This window comes from Cygnus olor, chromosome 5, assembly GCF_009769625.2.
Source record: "Cygnus olor isolate bCygOlo1 chromosome 5, bCygOlo1.pri.v2, whole genome shotgun sequence".
NCBI lineage: Eukaryota > Metazoa > Chordata > Aves > Anseriformes > Anatidae > Cygnus > Cygnus olor.
The window spans coordinates 65,867,399-65,891,125 of record NC_049173.1 but is presented as its reverse complement, the minus strand read 5'-3'; the positions used below and the strand labels follow the sequence as shown (position 1 = coordinate 65,891,125).

The following is a 23,727-nucleotide window of genomic DNA, read 5'->3' as shown; positions in this document are numbered from 1 at the left end:
AGCTCTACAAAAATAGGTAAGAGAAAAGGCAAAAATGTTCATGGCTGCATCTGATGAAGGGCCTGCAGCACTATCAAATGAGAGCGTTAGGTGAAGAGTTCTAAAGAGAATTTCATCTCGAACCAGCACAGCGCAGAGGTGATGCAAGCTCAGGGCTCCAGCAGAATATGTAGCTCCAGGGAAAGAACAGCATTCTTACATCAGTTTCATTCACGCAGGAAAAAAGCTAAACAACAGCTACAGCAGAAGACTAAGGAGATCTTTCAAATGTCTTTTTTTTTTTTTTTTTAAATAAAACTCCAGAATTTAAAGTCTGCTTTGCTAGAAGACTGCACATTGCTCTCCTCATACTTGAGAGCATGGCAATTTTCAAAGTAGCTCTGGTGAATTTGACAGGCACTAGTCCTTTCAGTTCCCCAAATATAACTGCACCAGACAAGACTAGTGTTTTAAACTGCTTTGGTGCTCATAGCTCATGAAAAAAAAAATGCAACCTATGGACCTACGGCAGATTACAGTAAGCTATAAGTGAATGTGCAACATCACATGCTAAGTAAAGGGGAGAAGTCCTCCCAAGAGGTGTTAACTTACTTCTCTTTGACAAAGGGGCAAGGAAAGGGTAGTAAAAGCATGACTTTGGAGAAACCCCATTATGTTCTCCTCCAGTCCTTCTCACCCCCCCCACACACATTGCCCTCAATCAACTTACCACGTAATGTTTTCATATGCTGGACAGCCATTCTCAATACAGTGAGCTTATCTAGCTTTCGAGACATCGCGTTGCACGTTGGTACCAAAGATGCCAGTTCATCTATAAAACTGTTCATTTTATCTCTACGTCTTTTTTCAATTTGACTATGAGCCTCCCTAAACAAGTGAGGTGGTGAGGAAAACAGAAAAACATTAAACCATATTAAAAAAAAATAATAATCCCCAAATCCTGTGTAACAACAACCCAAAATAATCTCCCCCTGATAATTTAATCACCCTAAAAAAAAAAAGTACATACAGACTTTTTCAGACATTATATGATCATTACTTGGGACGGTGACATTTACAAGCAATAGGCAAGGCTGCAGCACTTGGCTCTAGTTTACCAACTATAGATATTGTTGGCCATATAGTACACTGAATCCTCAGTTCTGAGCAATCCATGAAACAGCACAAAATTGTCTGGAGATTTCTCCTGCTGAACAACACTTTTGTTGTTGCTGTTCCTAGCACTGAAACATATCAGGAAATCATAGAGGTTACAGATAAAGAAATATATAAAGTGTATATACCAACGTGTATATACCATTCAATTAAGTATGTGTAATCAGCATACTGTATGAATGTACTAGTATTTTAAACTACCTTTTGCTGTGGCAATATAAAGCTTCTAATCATCCTATAGTTTTCCATTTCCAAGTATTTGAGACACCTCTGAACTAAACTCTTCCTACCCAGGAAAACTGATGATAAACACTAAATGATTTCATTTTTGTTTTTGTGTTTTCACATATTACAGTCACTATTAACACTTTTACAACCCACTATTGAGTTTGAAAGAAACAAGATTAGAAATGTAAGATTATAAGAAACATGTGCAGGCTTCAATTTCCATGTTAACATTAACAAGAAGTGACTAAAACAGAAGTTACCTACCAAATCAGCATTTTCACAAAACTATAACATGCAGTTTATACATGAAAAAATTGGTAAGGTAAAGATAAAGAGAAACAAGAAAAGGTCAAAGCTAGAAAAAACAACTTTCAAGGTAAAGCACAGCCACGTATTTCATATATGGCAAAAGGCAAGATATCAATTCTTTTCAGCATACTTGTTGAGAGTATTACCTTGCATTTTTTATTCTGCCTTGTTGGTCTGTATACTCCAATCTGTTAAGAAATGATATCATAGAATTACAGTACTGAAAACAATTTTTAATGCATCTTATGTATCTACTGATCTTCATTAAAATAATTTTTAAAATTTAAATATTTAATCTTTTATCAGAAAATACCATTATCTATTATACTGTAGTAAGGCTCAAAGCACTGGATTGGATTTTTTTTGTCCATTTCAATTTGTTCAAGAATCTTACACCTTTGTCCCAAAATAGAAACAGTTTGAAACACTTGACCAAACTGACACTGAAAAGAGATCATACGTCAGTACTGTGGAACTAACATTTTAGTGACTATATCTAATAGTACCTGCCATGTGGGTCATCTTTATCTGTATCCATACCTTCCCTGCAGAAACAGAATAAAGCAATATATCACAAATTAAGCAGGATTAATAAGGCTGTTATCAAACTACCATAAAATTAGAATAAAGTGTTCCTGTCACCTTTAAATCTTGAAAACAAGAAGAAGAATTTAAAAGTAAGAAACTGGAAGAACTAAAGAAGTTCTGCATTTTCCGTGATATTAAAACATTTTCTTAAAATCAGTTGCATTTCCTTTGAAGCAAACAAAACGGCACGGTTTGATATGTTTGACAGTAAAATATGCTGCAGTTCAAGTCATCATCTGCTACAAAAATATTTTTCAGTTAACTAGAGGGAAAAAAAACCCAAAGGACGTATCAAAGCAGATATTTTTTATGCCTTCATCAGAAGTAGGGCTAACTTGCATTTAGTACAGTTAAAAGTTCAAACATTGGCAGTTATCAAAGCACCTACCATAGAATTCACAAATTGCCCTGAATTAGTTTGTGACTGCGCATTCTACACCTCAGTGTGCCTTACAGTAGTTGATTTTGAGATAGGATATGGTAATAATCTAGACCAACATAATGCACTGTAACATTGGAAATGGCCAAATGCACAGAGTGGATGGGAGACTGTATAAAACTAAGCAGATGTATTTTAAATGAGTACAACTTGCAGTGTATGTGACTGACTTTTGTCTCAACATCAGAAAAAAAAATCTAAGGAAAAGAAAAAGGATCCTCCTTGTTACATTTTAGTATTGTAACTATGTACAGAAATAAGTAGGAGAGGAAAGTGTAAGTCTTCACAGCAGTATCTGGAAATAAAATGGAGAATGCTTAAGTCTACAGGACTGTTAGACAAAAGAATTAGGAAGAGAATGTTTTGATACAGATAAATCCGTACAACTGTGCTTAAATGGGCACTCTTAAGCCTGCCTTAGTCTGGTTTAATTTTTACCTGAAAATCTTCGGTAAAGGGGAGGGAAGGCGAGGAGAAGCATCAAGCATCTTTTTCAAGTGAAACCAATTATTGAAATATTTATACTTACTCAAAAGGAAAGCCATCAAGTCTGAAAAGAAAGAGAAATTAAATACACCATATATAGGAAATAATGTCTTTCATTTTCTATTGAAACGCTCAAGCTAATTTATATTCTATTTGAAATGAAAAAGCACAATGAAAACAAAGACAGTAGTAGTGACTGTATTTTAAGGAGACAAGTTCGTTCAAATTAATCTATTTTCTCAGAGAATAATTCTGCTTTTTAAGAAAAGCTAACATAGTCCATTGTGCTTAATGTGAAAAATTAGTAAAACAACTAACTTAAATTATGTCTATTATGCAAATAATTGAGATACTGTTTCATAACCAGAAACAAAAGATCTGTGCTTTATGCATGTTGTCCTTGCAGTTAGATAAACGGAGTTTCAGAGGACTCCAAGGTCAGGAATAAAAAAAATACCAATATGTTTCCCAAGTTTCTCAGGTTTTAATTCTGCCCAACAAAACAGATGAACATTTTGTTTTAGTCAGTACTGAAGTCCGAATTCTGAACTTTATACAAACTTTATTGTATCAAAAGGAAAACGAGGAATTTCTACATGCAAGTTAACTGCTGGCATCACTTTAAGACTGCAGAGTCTTCTGAAATACCACTGAGCTTTAACACATTGAGAGGCTACATTTTATAAAAGCCTTATGAAATATCTTCTCATATTAGCCATTGATACAGTACTTATTCCCATTCAATATTGGACATCAGCATTCTTAAAAATGAACATGGTATTTTTTCATGTATTATTCACTGCACCTCTTAATTAGTCATCTTTGTGATTAGTTTTTAAAAAAGTTGGAATAATGCTTAAGGTTTTATTCATCTCTCAACATTTGAGTTGCTGACTTCGTCAATGGCTCTGAGCACTTCTGATGCTCACAAAGAAATAGCATGTGGGTCTAGAACAGGACTTAGAAACAAGGCATCAGTTATCCACTCATGATGCCACTTTTAGCTACAGGATGCTTGTGACGAAATCCTTTTTAGTCTTGGAGAAACACAGAAAATAAAATGTAAAAGAGGTATTTCCACCAGGTAGAGGGTAATTTACAAAAGCGTCAGGATAATTTAATTTCTTATAAAATATTATTTCAAAATTTAACACTACTGCCAAGAAAAGAAATTGTTTATAGACCTGTGCATGAAGTCTTGGATTCCAGCAAGTGACTAGAACACTCTGTAGTGGAAAACAGCTAACCTTTGCTGAAATGACAGCAATAGGTTGGGCAGGAATTTCCCTGGAGGAGTAGCAGCAGAAAGAACTGAAAAGAAGTTGCTAGAAAGCTGAAAGAACAGCTGACCAACAAGCTTTTTTGTACTTGAGAGGTGAATGAAGAACCACACTAGAACAGTCTGGTTCTTCCTTACGCCCATCGTTCTCTGGTAAGCGAAGCATAAAACTGGACACACACCATTTATATAAAAATAAACATAAATCATTAACAGGCAGCAAAAGCTGAACAGTGATTTCTGAACAATATTTATAGATTCATACACATAGAAAGAGGGAATTCTACCTTAGGTTCTACTTAAAAATAGGAATATTTACTAACTACCATTTCCTTTGTAACACAACATGAACTGCAGTACGATGACAGCTGTTGTAAACTGATTTTACTTAGGACTCAAGGAAACAGTATTTCACATATTTAATAAGATGTACACGCAACCTAAAGGGCAGAATTATAACTTAAAAGAGCAAGCTGTCTTTTGGAAAAGAGGACTTGAGCAATGCTTCCTACCCAGAAGAATAAAGGTGGAGAAATCCTTTCTAGAGAAGAGGAAGTTGGTAAGATTGAGGTTGTTCACTGAATTTTGTGGTAGTCAATTCAACTAAAGGGAGTCACGTACTCTTCAGGGAGGTTAAATGCATATTAGAGAAGAGATGTATGCAGTATGTTTGTGGTCTCTAAACAGCAATTAAAGTTTTGCACATAAATTCTCCTAAAAAGAAACTCTATGCACAGGGCATCTAATTCTTAATTGTCATCCTCAGCATGGATCAAAAATTCTACCACTCCCTGTAGAAGGAATTGCCAAGTATCAGAAGGCCCACAATGAAAAATCTGTGTCAAGAAAAAAAAAAAAAAAAGACTCCATAGCTGTGTTAATAATGGATACGACCCATTCACAAGTTACCCTGCAGCTAGAATCTGTAAAGTTATGATACATATGAAAGTTGCAGAGTGACTTAGAGTAAGAATGTTGGTCTTGGTGTACCTACCACAGAAGACATTACACAGTTGGAAATTTGGCAGACATTACTACAACCTTCACTATTCTAAAGCACAGGTGGTATGATTTCTTTGTGTTTCAAATACCTGCCCTAAGACAGAAGGTATGGCTTGGATGATGCTTCTAAGCAAGAAGAAGAGAAGCAGCTTTCTTGAAACGAAACCACATTCTACCACTGATTCAGGAGAAATTTTTTTTATTTTGCCAGGAATAATAGTTTACAATCAGGGACCGACATAAGATTAAATCAGTTGATTAAGGAAAAGGCTGATCTACTGCAGCAAACCAGAGACTACCCAGATTCATATTCAACTGGGAGACCAAGATAGCTTCATCAGGCAAAGACTGGCAGCACACTGACAGGAAGCAACAAACAGGCAAAAAAATAGGTGAAGAGAAGGAACTATTCCTAGTTTTGCTTCTGCTTCTTAATTATTAGCATCCTTCCTGTTAGTGAGACATTCTATTTGCTATATAAATGATCTACATCATCAACCTTCACGTTGTCCACTTCGTCAGTATTAATTTTTTTCCCCTCATTAGGCAAAGGTTTCTTTCTTCAGCCATACCTCATCTGATAGCCCTCAATTTTAGCTGCGCTAAGGCGAAGGCCATATTTTTATTACTAAATAATGAACTTTCCTCTTAGTCCATAGTAGCTTTTTTCTTCTTTACAGCCTTTACAACAGGTTGTCAAGAAAAGGTTATTTTAAAAATGTCATAAATATCTCTATTGTCTCCCCCACTGTATTGTTCTGTTGCAACCTCTTTTCAGAAGGGTTAAATCAAGAGAAATTCAACTTACTGATAATCAGTAGAGCTTCCCTTCCTTTTCCTGTTACAATCCACTCCTGAAGTGCTAAGGGAACTGGAGATCAAGTCAGCAGGGTCCGGTGACATAAAATCACTAATGGTAGAAGAAATGTCCATCCTTTGGTCTGCCATTGGATTGTCTAACGTTATCAAAAAGACAAATGCCACCACATAATAGAATCAGAAACGTACATATTTTTAATACACAGAACAAATCTCAAATTTAGTATAAGCTTAAAAATTAGCTTAGAATTGCAAAAATTACAATTCCGTTATTTGCTTTTGTCATAAAACAGACATAGGCTATTTCTCTTTTTTCAGCTACTTGTGTATTAAATATTACATACAAGCCACGACCATTCTCAAAACACATTAAAGTTATTTTACAGAATTGTCAAAATGACTTAACTAAACCAGGTTTACTCCTATCTTAACTGGAGGCCAACTGCTGCTACCTAATGTAAGTAAAGGCTTAGTTCTGTCCATCTTTTGCTTAGTGGGAACACTAATTTTACCATGTCTCTCTTTCATTTGAAGATCGTATTCTCGAAGTTCATAAGGTTTGACAGTTCTACCTCCCTTGGATTTTATGGAACAGAATTCAAAAGATTTCCATAGAAAATAAACAAATTAAATGAATAACTCCATCAAAGCAGAATCCATAAATGAAAAAAAACTAATAATCCAGTGATGGTCTAAGATGACTAGTTAAAGGTACAAAAGAATTCAATTAGCTTTTTTCATCTAAGAGATACACGTTTTAATCCTCTAGACTGCAAATCTAATACTGTTGGAAGAAACACTGTAAAGCTTATCCATTATTAAATGTCATCAATTGTAAAACAAAAGAGATTTTACCTGAAAGCCTGTCTTGGAAGCCTAGATCCACCTGAGGGAAGAAGATGATGCTCAGCCTGAAGCAGTTGACCACCTCAAAACATTTTCATGCCTCATAGTCTGTTTAGTCAAGTACTTTCAAAAACCTGAATGGGAAGAAAAGCAGCAAGCATTGTTTTAGACACCGTTGACAGCAGCAAATATGTTTTAATTGAGAAAAATAATCTTAGCTACACAATGGTTGAATTTTGATTTCCTTATAATATATAGAAGCTTCATCTATCATCAAAAGGGTTAAATGTTGGGATATGCAGACCAAGTACTGCAATAGAAGGAACCTCCTCAGCATCGCTTCCCTTTGGGCTCTCTTTATTACTCTTTGGTTATTGCAGCTAATCACATAATACCCCTCCACTCACAATGATCAGATTTGAACATATTTGATGTCACATGCTAGCAGAATGAGTCAAATTGCTGTTACAGTACACAGAAAGACCTCCTGGTTGCCTTACTTTTAAGGTGGCCATAGCAATAAGATTGGGCTGTGCTTACTATTTTATTCTCCCTTGCAACAGCACCTGCCATTTTCAGAGGAAAGGAGGGTTAAACTTATTGTTATGTTCTGCATGTTTCAAGTTTTATTTAAAATTCACACCCCATACTGGAAACTCAAGTTGTAACTGTGTCTCCTAACTACACTGTATACCTAGTGGATGGCATGCGGATGAATGTTCTTCCTTCCGTGAAACTTATTTTTCAGCAAAACTTCTATGTGAGACTTGAAAAACATCTCAGGACTGCCTCTTGCAAGATCTTTTAAAGCCTTCTGGATATGCTCTTTTCTGGTTAACGTATCTGTGATCATTGTGTCTGCCTTTCCAATCTGTGATGCCAGCAGAACTTCCCAAGCACACAGATCAGCAAGCTCCCACGACACTTTCAGAAGTTCTCAAGTCTAAAATGCTGGTATTCTGTCCACGTGGCCACATTATAACCAAATCTACTGAATCCCACATACAGACATGCTAAGAGTTAGAAGCTAAAGAAACCCCACAAAATCCAAAGTCAAAAGTATAATTTTCTTCAGCTCTGCCACAATAGCAAATGCAGAACTTATTTCAGTAAGTTTAACTTATTTGACTCACTGGTCCTATTACAGTAATGACAGTCAGGATCAAGGTGCTTAAATCTAAGGTCAGGCGAGTCATTGCCTTAATACCACCAGCGTGAGAACACAGAATCATTGCTGCTCTACAAGCAGACCTTCCAAACTGCTTTTGAGGGCTCACCATGCACCTCACTGGACAGCTGCTGTGTGGTCCTTTCTCAAAAATGAAAAAGGAGTCAGGTGTTTATGAGTGTGTGGACATCCTGGTCCAGGCAAGTTGGGAGCACCAGAAAGTCATGCACAAAAGCTAAAGCAACACAAATGTTAATCAAATTGTGACTTGCCATTGACTCCATAGCCACAATTGACTTTAGAAGAAGGCTTTCATGCACACTAATACAGCTACCTGTAGACCGGACCTTACTTTCACCTTCTGTCAGCCCTTTCCTAGTTGTCTACTTTATCTCTGCTACTCAAGCAGCCCAACAAAGTACAAACTTGATTATGTTCCTGTGGTTTATGAGATTACTGCAGATTAGTTTACAACCCTCCAGTAAAGCCACAGTCACTGCACATTTCTCTGCTCTTGATTCAGATGCAAAAACATTATCCTTGACCTCAGCTGTGTGCAGAAGTTAGTTACAGCTATACTTCGTATGGCCTGTGGCTAAGTGGAACAAATAAAGTGATAAAAGTACTATGACACCTACTAGAAACTTCTGACCACCTCCATATGCAAGCATACTTGTTGAACTCACATTTTACCGCATAATATAATTTCACTGATCACTTAGGAAGACCTCAGACAGCAGGGTGGGATGTGCTGGAATTAAGAAGGATAGTGAAAAAATAGATTTAACACAGTTCTTTCCTTCCATAGAATGCCTGCGACAGCCAGCGTTTCAGATTCAAAATCAGAACACTGCACAAGTCGGTGTGCTGTAATGCAAAAAAAATTTGCTTTGTTCTTCACCTCAAAACATAAATTTCAAAGCAGTTTAAAAAAAATGAAGTATCCATTCAACTCTGCTGCTCTTTTAAATTGTATAAGCAATTGTCTATATTTGACAGTTTCAAAGCAGCTACTTAAAGTGTCTTAACCATTTAAGCAGTACAAAACTACATGAAAAGAAACTGAGAATTCTGCTTTTTAAAGTCAGCCCTTTTTCTGCCATTTCCCAAATGCTCATCCCAGTTCTAACAACCACAGTCCTACATTTCAGCATTATGGGAATTATGAATCATACATGTCTCTTGAAATGAGGTTTAAAGTTAAAAAGCGTCAACACAATGATCAGAGCAAAAATCGGTATGCCCTGCTGTAATAAACAGTGAACAGTTCAGATAAATATGCTATTGCAAGGGTTTCTTAAAATTCTCAAAAAGGGAATATTTTAGTAGCTTTTCAGCCTCAAGCTGCTAGTTGTTCAATGGCTCAAAAAATCCCCTATGAAAAGCAACACAATAATTACCCATACATACAAGCAAAGCCCAAATCTTCCATTTACGAACCTTACCCTCTTGCCAAAGTACTCCAAGAACCTACTTGAAAAAATGCCATGTAGGCCACTTCTTGATTAAATTCCCCCAAAAATGAGAATCAAATGATATTTTGTCATTGAATTGCATGACAATGTCTCTCTGCAGCCTATTTTGGACTGCTTCCTTCAGGGTTCCCTTCCCTTGCATCCAATCTCATTCTCTAACCCCTCTGTAACAAGGCTCATGAGTCAATAGAAACAAATCTTTCTCTTCATCCCTTTAAAAAAAAAAAAAAAGTTAGCTGTCACATGACTAGCTTAATCATGCAGGAAAGCTGATCACGAGTACATAAACACCTCTGAGCAAATCAAGGTCAGAACTAAAGTAGGTCAACCAAGTCTGCCAAGCACCCACCCAGGAGTCAAGACCTCTTTACGCAAGCACCACCAGTTTCAATTACCCCCAGGCAAGAGTCAGCTATCTCCAGCATAAAATATAGACTTATTTTAAAAGAAATGTAATTCATAACTTTATGAATCAGAAGTGTGTCATTTCTTAAAGCACGATTTTGCAACGATAGAGGAAAACTGTGGTGTAGTTTCCTTAGGAAATAATTAAAAATATGCTCATCATCCCTGTGTGTAATGACTCGAACCAAAAACACATAGCTACAGAAAGAAATTTTTTTTCTTCCCTTCACAGCAATACTCCATCTCAGAAGTAACTGTCACAGCATGAACAAGTAAGAAACAGAACAGGACCATTTACCGCCGCTGTATTTCTCCAAGACATGCTGCGGGTGTACGTGTACTCCAGATGTGCACACACTGACTAATCGGGGAAGATTTCTGCTCAGCAGCACAAGGACTGCAAGTGCCCCGTGATGATTTCAAGATGCATACAGGCACACAGGGGCATGGCTGCTGCAAGTGACAAGCAGTTCCTACATCAGAATCTTTATTAGAAAATAGTCTGTGTGAATCAAAGGAAGATCTTTGAACTAAAGCAGTGGTATTTTCCTTTTCCTTCAGTAGTTAAGGAGCAGCAGCAAGAATACCTCATATTTGTCCAACATATTGATGCTGTTTTGTTTTAGTGACACATTTGTGTTCCTCGAACTCCCTAATATTATTTGCAGGAACACTCTGTACTCCAAGATGATAAAATGCCATTGTGTGCAGATGTAGCTCGCAGCACTCTCTCGACCAAAGAAGTGATTTTACTGTTTTGCTTGTTGAGGTAATCTTTTTTCCACTCACTCACTCAACACCACGTTCACCAACCTCTGGCAGCCCACAAGCCACATCTGAATTTTGGATCTCTTCCCTACCCAAGCTCTTTGCAAAGACCAGAAGCTCATGTTTCCACTCCATCCGTAACCATGATCACAAAGCCGCAGTGATCAAGCAGCCTCCTCTACCTCTCACGTTAGCAGCTGCTGCTACCCAGCCCCGCAGGAGATGGGCTGCACGAGCAGCCTTCAGCTGCTCAAGAGACTTACTGTTCAAACAGATGCTCCCTGTCTTTCCCAAGAAAAAAGCAGCAGGCTGGAGGGAGGCATCCCATGAAATTAAACCAGCTACAAGATGAATCATTTTGACCTAAGGAAAAAAGTCTACAGAGAAGAAAAAGTCTACAGGCACAAACACCATCTTTCAGCTTTAGGAGGTGAATTGAAAGGCAGTTTAAACAGATCTCAATAGACTAATACAGTGTCCACAAGCACTCCCAACCAAATCCAGGTTTGTTCATCGCTAGTATCTATGAGAAAAGACAGTCACACCATCACATCACCCTAGGAGTTTTCTAGACTGTCATAGTGGTGACAGAGCCATAGGACAATACTCTGAATTTTATCTTCTTCATAGAAGCACCTGGACTTTCAGTTCAAGAGAGGCCTCAGATCCCATCTCTCCTTGTTTAAAAGGGGAAGAGCTGAAAGCTTTTACTTCCAGCTATTTTGTCAAAATACTTCTCTGTTGCTCCAAAACCTAGAAGTTGTAACTAAAATAATTTTCTCTTGTGCTGGAAGTTCAGAACTGGACCCAGGGCCACAGTAGTGTCTTACCAGTATTGAGTAACATGGAAGGGTCACTACCCTCAGCCTGCTGCTAACAGTCTTCCTAACACAGCCCAGGAGGCATGTAGCCTTCTTTTTCATAACTTTCCATAACTGCTGACTCAACTGGGTGTCCCCAAGGACCTCCAAGATCTTTTCTGGCAAGCTGTGTTCTAGCCGGCCAGACCTTAGTCTGCACCGGTGCACGGGGTTTTTCCTCTCCAGGTAGAGGACTTGGCATCTCGCTTTGCCGAACTTCATAAAGTTCACATCAACCCATTTCTCCAGCCTGCCAAGTTCCCTGTGATTGGTAGCGCTCCCACGGGACTTATCAGTCACTCCTTCCTTTTTTCTACTGTCTGCACCTGTAGGTATGAAGCTTCAGACAGCACAGAAAAAAACGGAAAACAAAACAGTTCTCCAAAGAGAGCTAAAAATATATACAAAAAAAACACACAAAAAAAACAGAAATCTAGTTCGTGTTCTTCTTTAAGTGAAACGGACAAGTGCCTGCTTTGAGGCTGATGGAGTCCCAGTGGAAGGCCTTTCTGTTGGAAATCACAGAATCACAGAATTGTAGGGCTTGGAAGGGACCTCGAGAGATCATCGGGTCCAACCCCCCTGCCAAAGCAGGTTCCATAGAGCAGGTTGCCCAGGTAGGTGTCCAGACAGGCCTTGAATATCTCCAGAGAAGAAGACTCCACAACCTCCCCGGGCAGCCTGTTCCAGTGCTCCGTCACCCTCACCGTGAAGAAGTTCTTTCGCGTGTTGGTGCGGAACTTCCTGTGATCCATTTTGTGGCCACTGCCCCTTGTCCTGTCCCCACAAACCACTGAAAAGAGGTTGGCCAAATCGCTCTGTCTCCCACACCTAATATATTTGTAAACGTTAATAAGATCCCCTCTCAGTCTTCTTTTCTCAAGGCTGAACAGACCCAGGTCTCTCAGTCTTTCCTCATAAATACGGACCATCTTCACAGTAGAAAAAAAAAAAAAAAACTTGAACAAAACCAAAGCCAACCCATGCCCCTTCCAGGAATCAAACCTCTTCAGACTGAAAGGGGTCTGTCTATGCTATGGCTGAAGTATTTTTCTCCGTAATAGCTTTGTAGTGACATAGCCAAATGTCTAGCATACAACCCTACACAACAGCCGCTAGGCCTGGAGCCTGTATCCCTGTCAGAAGCAGCCCCCGACTGACATCCAGCAGATGCTCAGCCACAGGAGGTTTCATTTCCTTGCATGCAGCCTACCTGTTCAGAGAATCACAGCTAAAAGAGTGTTACAGCAAGGCTTGCTAGCTTGCAGTGATCACCAAAAGCTTCATCTAGTGTAAGCCTTTGGATGCCTTGTTGCAACAGGTCCTGCTCACCAAAACATCCAGTGTGACTTCACTGGACATGGACACAGCTACAAAAAACAGTTATTTGGAGAACAGCTGCTTGCAGGAAAATGACTGAGCTTGATATCAAGCATTTTTTTTTTTAATTAAACGACAACAAAAAAAACTTACTTTAAGACAATACCATAGACATTTTGTTCAGCATAGCACCCCAAAATTTCTGTAGTGTAAGTTACAGAATAAAATATTTATATTTTATCTTTAAAAACAGGGCCTACCAGTGTTAAATGCTGATAAAGTAAGCTCACAAAAATCTGTATTAAGATGTAGTATTTAATCTTAATTTACTCCAGTCCTTCAAAAGACTTTGTGCCTGTGTGGGAATCAACAAAGTATTATATTTTCAACATTACAGGGGGGAAAATGAAAAAAAAACACACACTAAAATTAATGGACAACAGAAGCTTTAAATCCTCTGGGCCAGATATCTGATTCTATTTATTTAATGTCCAAATTTATTACTCTGCTAGTAGTGATACACCCATACACAGTTAAAAATCGATCCCCTCAATTACACAAATATGAACTTTGCTGAATTGTCAGTGTTACCATGCTAGGTACTCACTCCAGTGAATGTAATCCTCATTTTTAACAACCCTAAGCCACCCAAGGGATTTTGAGTGGCTGAAAGACAGCGAGAAATCTATCCTACCCAGTAGGTTAATCAATTATCCAGAATAAATATGGTTTAAGTAACAACCTTATCAAAGCTATTGGTGACCTCTGTAGTAGTTTATGTACTTCCAGTGTGTTTTGATTGGAATCCTTAGGGGGGAAAAAAACTAAACACACCAAACAATCTCTCAACTGAGGAAGCAGTTGCTCTGTGAACTCTACCAAATTGTACACATTGCTTCTGAACTGTCAACAAAATGTCTTATCTTGTGCTGCAGTGTGCAACTTCAAAGCAGAAATTAAAAAAAAAAATCTTCCTTAGGAGGACAGTACACAACCCGGACTGACATTTCCAGAGCAGAAGCATATGAGAAAAGTAGGTAAGCTACTTAACTCACTCCTTGTGTTCCCACAACTTACAAATCAATGCATTGTTAATGCACAACTGGCAATGCCTGCTTTGCACTTGCACTCTAAAAGATGCAGCTTTCTGTTTCCAGATTTCATCTTACTCCTACAGATGAGAACCGACTTATTGCAGAGAGATGCTTCAGGTACATGTTTTAAGGATATCTGCACCCTCCAGTTATCCAAACTGAATAAGCTAAGTTTCACACAGTTAAATACAAGTCTTCTAATTTAGAGCTTAATAATGTCGTGAAGCCTGATTGTTCATTTTAACTATTATGATGACTATGATATGCTCTGGGTGAGTTTAAGATTTCCTTTCTGTGGCTCAGTGAAGCTCCTGTATCCTCACATTTTGGCAAGTATTTTGCCTGCAGTGCATCATCATCAAAGTTGTCTTTCAATGGCAATAAAACAAAATCCTCACACAAAGTTCTATGAAATGTGTTTTCTAAAGTGTTTCCATATGAAGTATCAGTCTTCTAACACTTTCTCATTTACTTAAAGGGCAGAAACTGTATGTATTTCAGACACCTAATACTGACACCCAGTCTGATCTGTGGTATAGCATACTACAAAACCCATTCTAGGATTTCTTCCTCAAGCTTTTAACTTCGGCGTGTGCTTTAATATAGCTTGCAATAGGATGCCTTGATTTAAAGACTCAAGTGAGAACAAACTTCAGCTCAATCCACTACTCTTTTTTTCCACTGGCAAAGCACTATTTCAGTACTCTGTTAGCTACCCCAGCTTCAGATCTCAGAATCTGTCCGTGTACTTTCATCAGGTTTTTATTTTCTTGTCCCTTCCTCATACTGGAGAACTGTATGCAAAAAAAAAAAAAAAAAAAAAAATCAACAACACATTCAAGCTCTGGTGTGTCTAATACTACCTATGTAATGTCTCCTCACTGGACTCTTCAAGTTTTTGCATTCAGGGATGTCAGCCATTTGTCAGTTTAACAGGCTGAGCCACTACACACTACTTCTATTCTGCATTAATTAAGGTGACAAACCTAGTTTCCTGGATCTTCCTTTGGTTCAGATCACCTGTTCTGAACACCGTCAGACATACTGCATACAATTGATTCTGTTTTCCAGTCACATTATTACTACAACAAACCCAAACACATTTGGCACGCGTGAGACCTTTCATTCAGAGACCTATTGCCAAGCAAACTGTAACTAATAGAAAACAGGTCAAAAACAGAGTTTGTATCTTCAGAGAACGAAGCATGGAAACAAAAGGGCAAAAATATCACTAAAAGGAGTGTAGGCATGGGTTATATTTATACCTTACACTTTCATTTCCAGGTTTTCACAGTCCCTTTGGTCCTGTTAAATTCCATCTCTGGCTGGAAGAAGCAGTCCCTGCTCTCAGCACAAAGAAAAGTTGACAGGCTGTCAGTTTCCCTTTGGTCCTAAAGAAAGCCTTGGGAAAAGCAAGATATTTTCAGCCTGCCTGGAACCAAGCTGAGGGTATTCCCCACCCAACTGTTCGTCTAGCACGCATATCTCTGTGAGGTTTATTTTTCCCCACTGGTTTATCAAAAGTTCTTTTTAACTTAACTTTACACAAAATGAGCTGTCAAACACATATGCACCAGACCCATATGAACACCAGTAGTTCTTCCTTCTGACTACTTCAGTACTATATTAGAGGCTCAGCTTCATTTTTATTCTCCCACTATTTTTGGGGCAGAAAGACATCACAGCTTTTTTGTTAAGTATATGAGTAGGTAGTCTCCAAAAGAAAAAAAAAAAAAAACAAGTGCAGGAGAACATACAATGACAGCTTACCAAGTGTTATGTTAACAAGGTTTGTGTGTGGAAATGGAGAAGTTTACAACTTATAATTATTTACAAACTCCAAGTTTTAAGAAAACAACCCTCCCCATGCGCACGCACACTCATGGAAGTAGCCCCAGCTACTTGCTACTTGTCCATATATCTTGATTCCCCTTTGACTTATGTGGAGCAACAATAAGCTTATCATTTATATTAGTGTTTAACAATTTCATTTCCTGTACTCATGCAATTTACCACTGAAATCCATACCCAAATAGTAAAAACCGAGACACTGCGACAATTCAGCACCTGAATGTAAGACACAAGCATCAAGAAAGAAAAGATACACATACCATTTTCAGACTTGCTCAATGTTTCAAAAACAACAGCCTCTCCCATTCCTGAAATCCCATTTTTTAAATGAGTGATCTGCCTCTAATGCTGAGAAAGGCAGCACTTCAAAGTTATGACAGCTCATACTGAGGCATTATCTGATACTCTGCTCTTCAGAGAGATTCACAAAAAGCAGCTACAAAGTGCAGCACCAGTGAACACTGAGAAGTAGGGCAAGTTCCCAGCACTTCCCTAGGGTCTGCACTGATACTTATGCAGATCATTACGAGAAGAATTGCTGTGGCTGAAGACAAGCCAACCAGTTGCCCAGCCAACAGTAGCATTGCCACAGGACAGGGCAAGCCCAACTTCAGGACACCTCCTTTAGGCCCTATACTTCCACAGGATTCAAGTGACTGTGAAACCAAAATGACTATTAAGAGAAGTCCTTTAACAGGACATAAAAAATAAAGTTAGATGTGTCATCATGTTAAATACTGAATGCAATAGGTGATACACTCTTGGCTTCTTCCACCTCTCTGCAGCACCAGCTTTTTACGTTCCCTTCTCTCTTACTGGGATAAACTGGAACTTCTGTGCAGTGGGACGCATCTCCAAAGTGAGCCCCAAGTACCCCACAATGCGCATTTCACTAAAGCCAACACCCAGAAAAGTCTGGCTTGTCAGGCTTCATAAATCACAGTATTCAATGAAAGACTCAGAGGAGCAAAACAAGTGATAATTTAGGGAGAAACCAAGCAGAATATTTCTTGTCTTACACAATGATGTCCAGAATTGTATATACCTCATCAAAAGCTGCACGGCTTTGGAAAGTTGTATTTGTCTAGCTCAGGATAAGCATCACATACCGAAAACTTCACAGCAGCTTTACAGAATAGCTGCTGTAACATCTTACTGCCACAGGACTGGCTTTGCTCCCTTTTTCTCTTCCTTGTCTCCCTTCCCCCAGATTTCCCTCCAGTGCTCTAGCACAGACTTTGCACAGTCCCCAGAGCCTGTCTGCACAATGTGTCCAATCAATCTGCTCATCTGGCTGAGTAACAACTTGACAGAAAGCACAGTCTTCTGTGAGGTTAACAAGCTGGACCATCCTACAGAAAGGTCAGATGATACCCAGAAGTACCACAAAGGAAGGGGGGGAGACATGCCAGGAGATAGGAAGGAGCAGAACTGTCCCTTTCAACCGCAGTGAATTAAAATATCCCTGTTACATCCTTCAACTGCTCTTGCAGCTTACTCACAGCAGGATTTGTTTTCACATGCAAATCCCCACATGGTTTAAGTAAGGCAAGGTGTGCTGATCTCTTCTACTAATCCACACCTGCACTGTGACATTTTCTCTGCTTCAGGAACTTGTTCTATTGTGAATGACAACTTACGAATGTATAGGCTTGCTAGAGGAGGCTTCCTATCCACTGTGTGTTCATTGCTTCAGTGTGAGCATGAATTTTATTTTCCTGTGAAAGGCATAAAGCAATAGGAAAGCCCTTGACAGAAAATGCTGATGAACCACGTTCCTTTTTTTGCGTGTCTATACATTAATGCTGATGTTGAGAAGAAGCAAATTTCCAAAGCAGTGACATTCACTTGCCAGAGATACATCTAAGACTTGTATTTTTCCAGGCAGGATTTTAAGACTATGGTTTCTATTTGAAATTAACAGTCAAGTTTGAATGTGTCCTTTTACATTACATGCAGAACTGAAAAAGCATTTTAAAATAGCTGTTATATTTAGAACAAAGTCTCTCACCACCAAACCAAGACAGTCCTAAATAAAGGCAGAGTAACAATCAGAGAACACCGGGAATTCAGAATTCACTTAATAGGGCCCTTAAGCTATACAGACATCTTGACTGTTTAAAAAATAAAAATAAAAATAGAGCAAGTGGGGAAAAACAGTATGTCATGCACATTAAAAAAATAAAAAATAATCAAAACTCCTGCCAACAGCAAACATGGGTAGAAGAGAAAGACAACTCATTCAGAAAACAAAACAAAACACAAAAGCACTCTTGGTAAAAAGTGAAGACTGTTGGTTTTGTTTGCTTGTGTTTTGCTTGCTGTTGCTTGGGTCAAACACCTACCCACCCGCTGCAGGGAGCAGCGGCTCCTTCCCCCCAGATGAAGAGGAGATACAAGGCAGAGAAAGCAGACATCCAACTGACAGTTGCAAGCAGAAGCTTTTCCAGCCCATTGTTTTATTACAGAATAGCACTCCACTGCCTACACAGCCCAATCCCATAGGACCTAGGAAGGATCACTAGACAGTTCACATTCCTCCACAGAAAGTTTAAGTTGGTTTAGATGATATTCCACAAGCAGATCTGTACCAAATATTAATAACGCAGTCCCTTGGCTACCACTTACAAATGCTCATAATTATTTACAGCTCCTGAACAGTACAGAGGACGACTTGGATACCATCCAACAAATCCACAGCAATTAAATTTATTAGAAAATGGAAAACTTTCCAGCTTCACTCAGTAGAACAAGATAGGCAATGATTTCTGTACAAGGAACAATCAAGTAAGCTAGTACTCTTCAGCTTAGAAAGCAGCTGAGACCAAGGTCTACAAAATGATCAAATGTCACAGGGACAAACACAGCTTGGTTGAAAGGTTAAAAACAGCGCAGCCCTTCACACGTGAGCTGGAAGACTGTGGAAACTCCCGTGCAAATAACCTGAAGGCTAAATGTTCACCTGGTTGCCAAAGAGAGGTGAGACCAGCTCACAGAAAGGAACAGTGCTGAGGGATCCCAAGACTGGCTCAGGAAGTCTGAAGATAACTGGGGCCTACGCTTGTCCTAATCCTCCTCTTTGCCAGGCCACTCACAGCCACTGCTTGAGGCAGGACTTTACAGTAATTGGGTCTGCGTTACAGCATGCAACTTTTACCTTCTTCTTGTACTAGTGAAGATATATTATTATTGTTATCTCGATTTCTAAGTATTCAAGAAAAACTTCTACTTTCAAGGATGACGTAACATTCTTTCACAAATATCCATAGCAAAAATGTAAATTATTGTCACAACATTCCCAAAAAACTGTTCGAGGTAATCTCAGGTTTACATCAGCTAACCTGCAGTCAGCTGCAGAATATCACTTAACGCCAGGTGGAAGATTTAAATTCAGTACTTGGTAAATACAGTTCAGCAACGCTAAGGTAAAAGCTTACCTTACCAGAAATAATAGTCTAATATAGGAAACAAGATTTATACGTTGGGTGCTTGCTTTCATAAGTGGAATTTAAAACCCAGTTCAGACAACTACATTTGGATACAGTGCCTAAAAGGAATAGCACGTAAAATACCATGTAAAAGGCATTAGGCACAAACTACCCAAACCAAACACAGGACGACTGTCCCAGTCTTCACTAGCCTAAGCACTTGAGTTACTACACAGCTCTCTACTCTATGGAAGTCTAGCCTACAGTATTAAACAAAATTTCAAATCATTGACTACAGCTCACAATTCTCTTTTTAAAGAGGCCAAAGAAGCCAGCAAAATAGGGAAACTGTTACTGATAACACGGGGGGGGGGAACGACAAAAAGGCTTGGAGTAGAAAAGAATCCCATCTTTCAGGTGATCATATATTAATCACTAGAAACAAATATTTCTTTTTTCACGGTCCTATTTTTCTGCAATGTACACTTCAACGCATGATCTAGAGTCATGTGCATTAAGCTTGCCCACACTTACTAGAGAAATACATACTTTTTTGCATGTATTTTTCCCTCAGTAGCTAATCTGGTGCTCCACTGAAGTGTTTTTAAGGATATCTGCTAAAGCCCATTCAGCTATCTTCAAAGCAAGGTTTGCCTTGTTTTCTAGTACTGCTGAACAAAAACCTCTAAGATACTCCACTTTACCCATTCTTTTCTGAATACCAGTATGAATATCCCCAGTAATATTTTTAGCCTTCTAAGTTTTAAGTTGTTTTGTAGAACGGTTACAAGAGTCGTTGCAGGTGTTCTCCTTCTCTGCTGCAAGTCTTCCCAGCCCTCCCTTCATTCACAGTCTGGTTAAAGTTGTGTCCTCCTCAGCTTCCTTCTGCTCAAGAACAAAGCAACTTAGAGAAAAGCATACAATTTTTATCTTAATACTGATACCAGATTTGGTTAGATATGTTCCCCTTTATGATCATGTATTCTGATCTCCTCTGCAATAGGCAGCAAACAACCTCATTTGCTATTTTATAAAACAAACTGATATGCTGTAATTCAGGCCAAAGTTTATTTTGGAAAGATATCCCAGATCAACTGATAGGTTGCAAGAATCTCTTACCCTCCTCCCGTCTTTTCTGTTTCAAAGCTTAGTTCCTCTTGTTCAAAACTGTCAGCCTTTCTAGTCTGTATTCGAGTAGGTTAGCCATCAGCTACTGAACCTCATTTCATTTTCTGCCACCAGGTACCTCTGTCACGTAATCAACCAAAGGATGAATTCAATGAATTGCTTTTTCTTCCCGTAACTAAACCGTCATGTTTCTTTGATCTCCCACTGTAAGGTTGTATTTGCAAAACACAGTTTCTCTCTTGAATCCTTTTCAGTTTTCTATAAACTTTCTGAAGTACAGGAAAGTTTTAAAGTTAGAACAAATTTAATATCAGGATTAATTAATAAAGAGATTAAGCTACCTTAGTCCAGCTTGATATCCTTCCTTACTAACTCAAAAATTTATTTGTCCACCTCTCTGTAACGCAGCACTGGGAACAGCCAGTCAATAAAATCCTCCCAGTCACTTCAAACAAAACAAGCTTTCCAAGACTGTCGTCATCTCCTAAGTGTAATATACAGACACGTGACCATTTGGCAACTAGTTAGAAATGGCGCATGTATTTCTTAAGCAAGATCTTATCAAACAACATAGGCTGTTGGAGTGATAATTAAACAGACCAACCTGCTCCACTCGGCTCTCCCAGCAGTAACAGTACCTTCCACCCTTATGTGATTAATAAGGATCCTGAATAGAGTAACGTCAAGAACAAACCCAGGTAGAAATTGCCAGAAACAATACTACTGACTAATCCCTGCTTAGATCAGACAGTAATCGCGTGAATCAGTTAACTAGTTTATTTAATACATGGACTTTTAACAGTATAGACCTCTCTTTGTGGGATTCATGTGACAACTCGTATATTTTTATTAGATGAGAAGTTGCAAATCTAAATGTTTACACCTCTGTTATTGACAGTGTGATTGCAAGAGATGTTAACCCCCAGCTTCATCTTTCAGCTGTTTTCTCCCATGTAGCATTGGCACTTACCCAACCTCACACTGAACTCTTCAGAGATGCAAAATAGAGTCACACTATCCCTGCCAACAACAGCAAAATCTACAACTTTGCATACATCACAGCATGGAGATTCAGGGAATCAGACACCAGCATTGTACAAAGGAGAGGGAGAGACAATGAGCTCACTGGTACAGGGCCATATAACTTGCTATGGTAAACCAACAAGAGAACACATGGGTTAATTTCTGTAGGGACATTCAGGCAAGAATAAGCCCAGAAAACCTCCAATATAATAGAAGTATTAAAGAGTCTGAAAAGCGATACTCATTTTGTTTGTGAACTGCTGCTTTGTGTAAGTTTACTCTTTTTATAGAAGGCTTTTTTTTTTTTAATCAACACCTGTGTTAAAGCAAATCAGTCTCTCTTACATTGGAGCACAGTCACGAAAGAGCTCGTATAAACACTATTCAATATTGAGGTACATTTAGTTTAAAAAATCTTGTTCTGCATTAGAATGACACATAAAAACATCAAAATAATCCTACTGAGATAGCTGATGTTTACAAACTAAAAAGCAGGAATGTGAAAACTATGAAGATAAGCTGAAATGAAGCACAAAACAACACAGGAAGCCAGCAGGAACTGACCACACCTTTTAAGAGTGGAAGACAATGATTAGATCAGATGTGGAAATGATTCCGATGAGTACATTTTTGGAAAGATGTGTGGAAAATACAGAATGATTTAAGAGAAACTTTCATGCTATTGCCAAAAAAAAAGAAAAAAAGACTCATCCAAATTACATCACTGGGAGGAGTTAAAGAAGGTATGCTCTGTTGTATTTGAAGGTGGAAAACTATGGTACTTCGCTACAACAACCAATTGAAATGAAAATTAACGTTAACTGCATTTATCCCTAATGTTTCTTCTTTAAGTAGAAACCTCTTAGTTCATCAAGGTTCTTCCAGATGTTGAAGGACCAGGAAAGCTCCCTCTTCTGCTTCCTGGACTTCTCCAAAACCCATTTGCCAGCCACTCCTACAGGCACCCCTGAGAACTTGCACCTGTGTTATTTTCTGCCAACACACCGTTATTCTAAAACATCACCACAAAACATACACCAAAAAAAACACAAACAAAGCACTTCAGCATTTACAGAGCTGAGAGAAAAGAGCAAGAAGAAACCACACACAGGCAACTTCCATATATACGCGTATGTTTAAATAAAAATCAGAGACCAGTTAAGAGACCAGTTACAAGGCTTTCTGAAGATACCAAACAAAAGTCAGCAGACAAATGTTTATACTCACAAATAACAGAAAATGAGATACCAATAGGCACTTTTCCCTTGCTTTCTTGTTGAACAGAGGATTGTTTTGGTCCTGCTTCTTTCTGGTATGTTCAACTATTTGGTCCTTACTGGTGTTCATATGTACTACAAAAATAAATAGTCATTAATTAATTTTAAGTAGCAGGCACAGATTCTCCCATCCTCTGCTGACTTAAAGCTTTTCTTATTTTCCATTAACTACAAAAAAATTATGATTTTTTTTTAAAGCGTACATCACAGCCCTACAGAAAACAGATTTTCATGTCATTGAACAAAATGACAATTCTCCTAAAGGGCTATTTCATAACTACATCATGGATAATATCTCTCTAAATGGAAGCCTGGGTAGGTTTTAGAAAGCGTTGCTTCCAGAAAACAGAGCGTGCAGACAAACTTACAGCACAATGAGATCTTCCCCAAGACAGAGAATCATTCCTAAACAGCAACCCAAGATTTTTTTGTAAAGACAGACAGCTCCCCATCCCCAAAGGGAGCAGAGGTGTATGCAATTAGCGTACTGAAGTCCAAACCACCTGTCGTACTGGTGGAAAAGAAGATCATCTTCCTTTTAGTCTTCTTCCTATATTTCATTTCCTCCAGGTTTCCTGGCAAGCCTAACTGGAGACATGGCTGGGTCTCTGCCATTTTTAAATAAATTATCAGTTTGACAACAACTTGGACATATGAGTACTCAGCACTGATACAGTCAAGCGATCATAGTAAATGAGCTCCTGAGAGATATGCATATCTGAAACACTTCTGTATTCGTTCATCTAGAAACCCTGAAGCACAAGAACCAGTAAGTGGAA

The 23,727-nt window shown here is 38.6% G+C and overlaps 1 protein-coding gene across 9 annotated transcripts in view; it reads right to left on the bottom strand.

Annotated features, from left to right (window-relative positions):
- The window catches only part of ARNTL (aryl hydrocarbon receptor nuclear translocator like), a 49,600-nt gene that overhangs the window by 17,672 nt on the left and 8,201 nt on the right, over positions 1–23,727 (bottom strand). For 4 of the 9 annotated variants that reach the window (XM_040559364.1, XM_040559367.1, XM_040559365.1 and 1 more), the window contains exons 2-7: positions 7,161–7,285; positions 6,295–6,442; positions 3,249–3,269; positions 2,199–2,237; positions 1,839–1,880; positions 710–867 (exon numbers count right to left, since the gene is read on the bottom strand). In XM_040559364.1, coding sequence (XP_040415298.1) covers positions 710–867; positions 1,839–1,880; positions 2,199–2,237; positions 3,249–3,269; positions 6,295–6,434 — 400 coding nt within the window. In that variant the 5' untranslated portion in view covers positions 6,435–6,442; positions 7,161–7,285. Of the gene's footprint in view, positions 1–709; positions 868–1,838; positions 1,881–2,198; positions 2,238–3,248; positions 3,270–6,294; positions 6,443–7,160; positions 7,286–9,005; positions 9,027–22,898; positions 23,019–23,727 lie in introns of those variants that run through there. The other 5 variants (XM_040559370.1, XM_040559369.1, XM_040559371.1 and 2 more) reach the window with 3 other exon arrangements.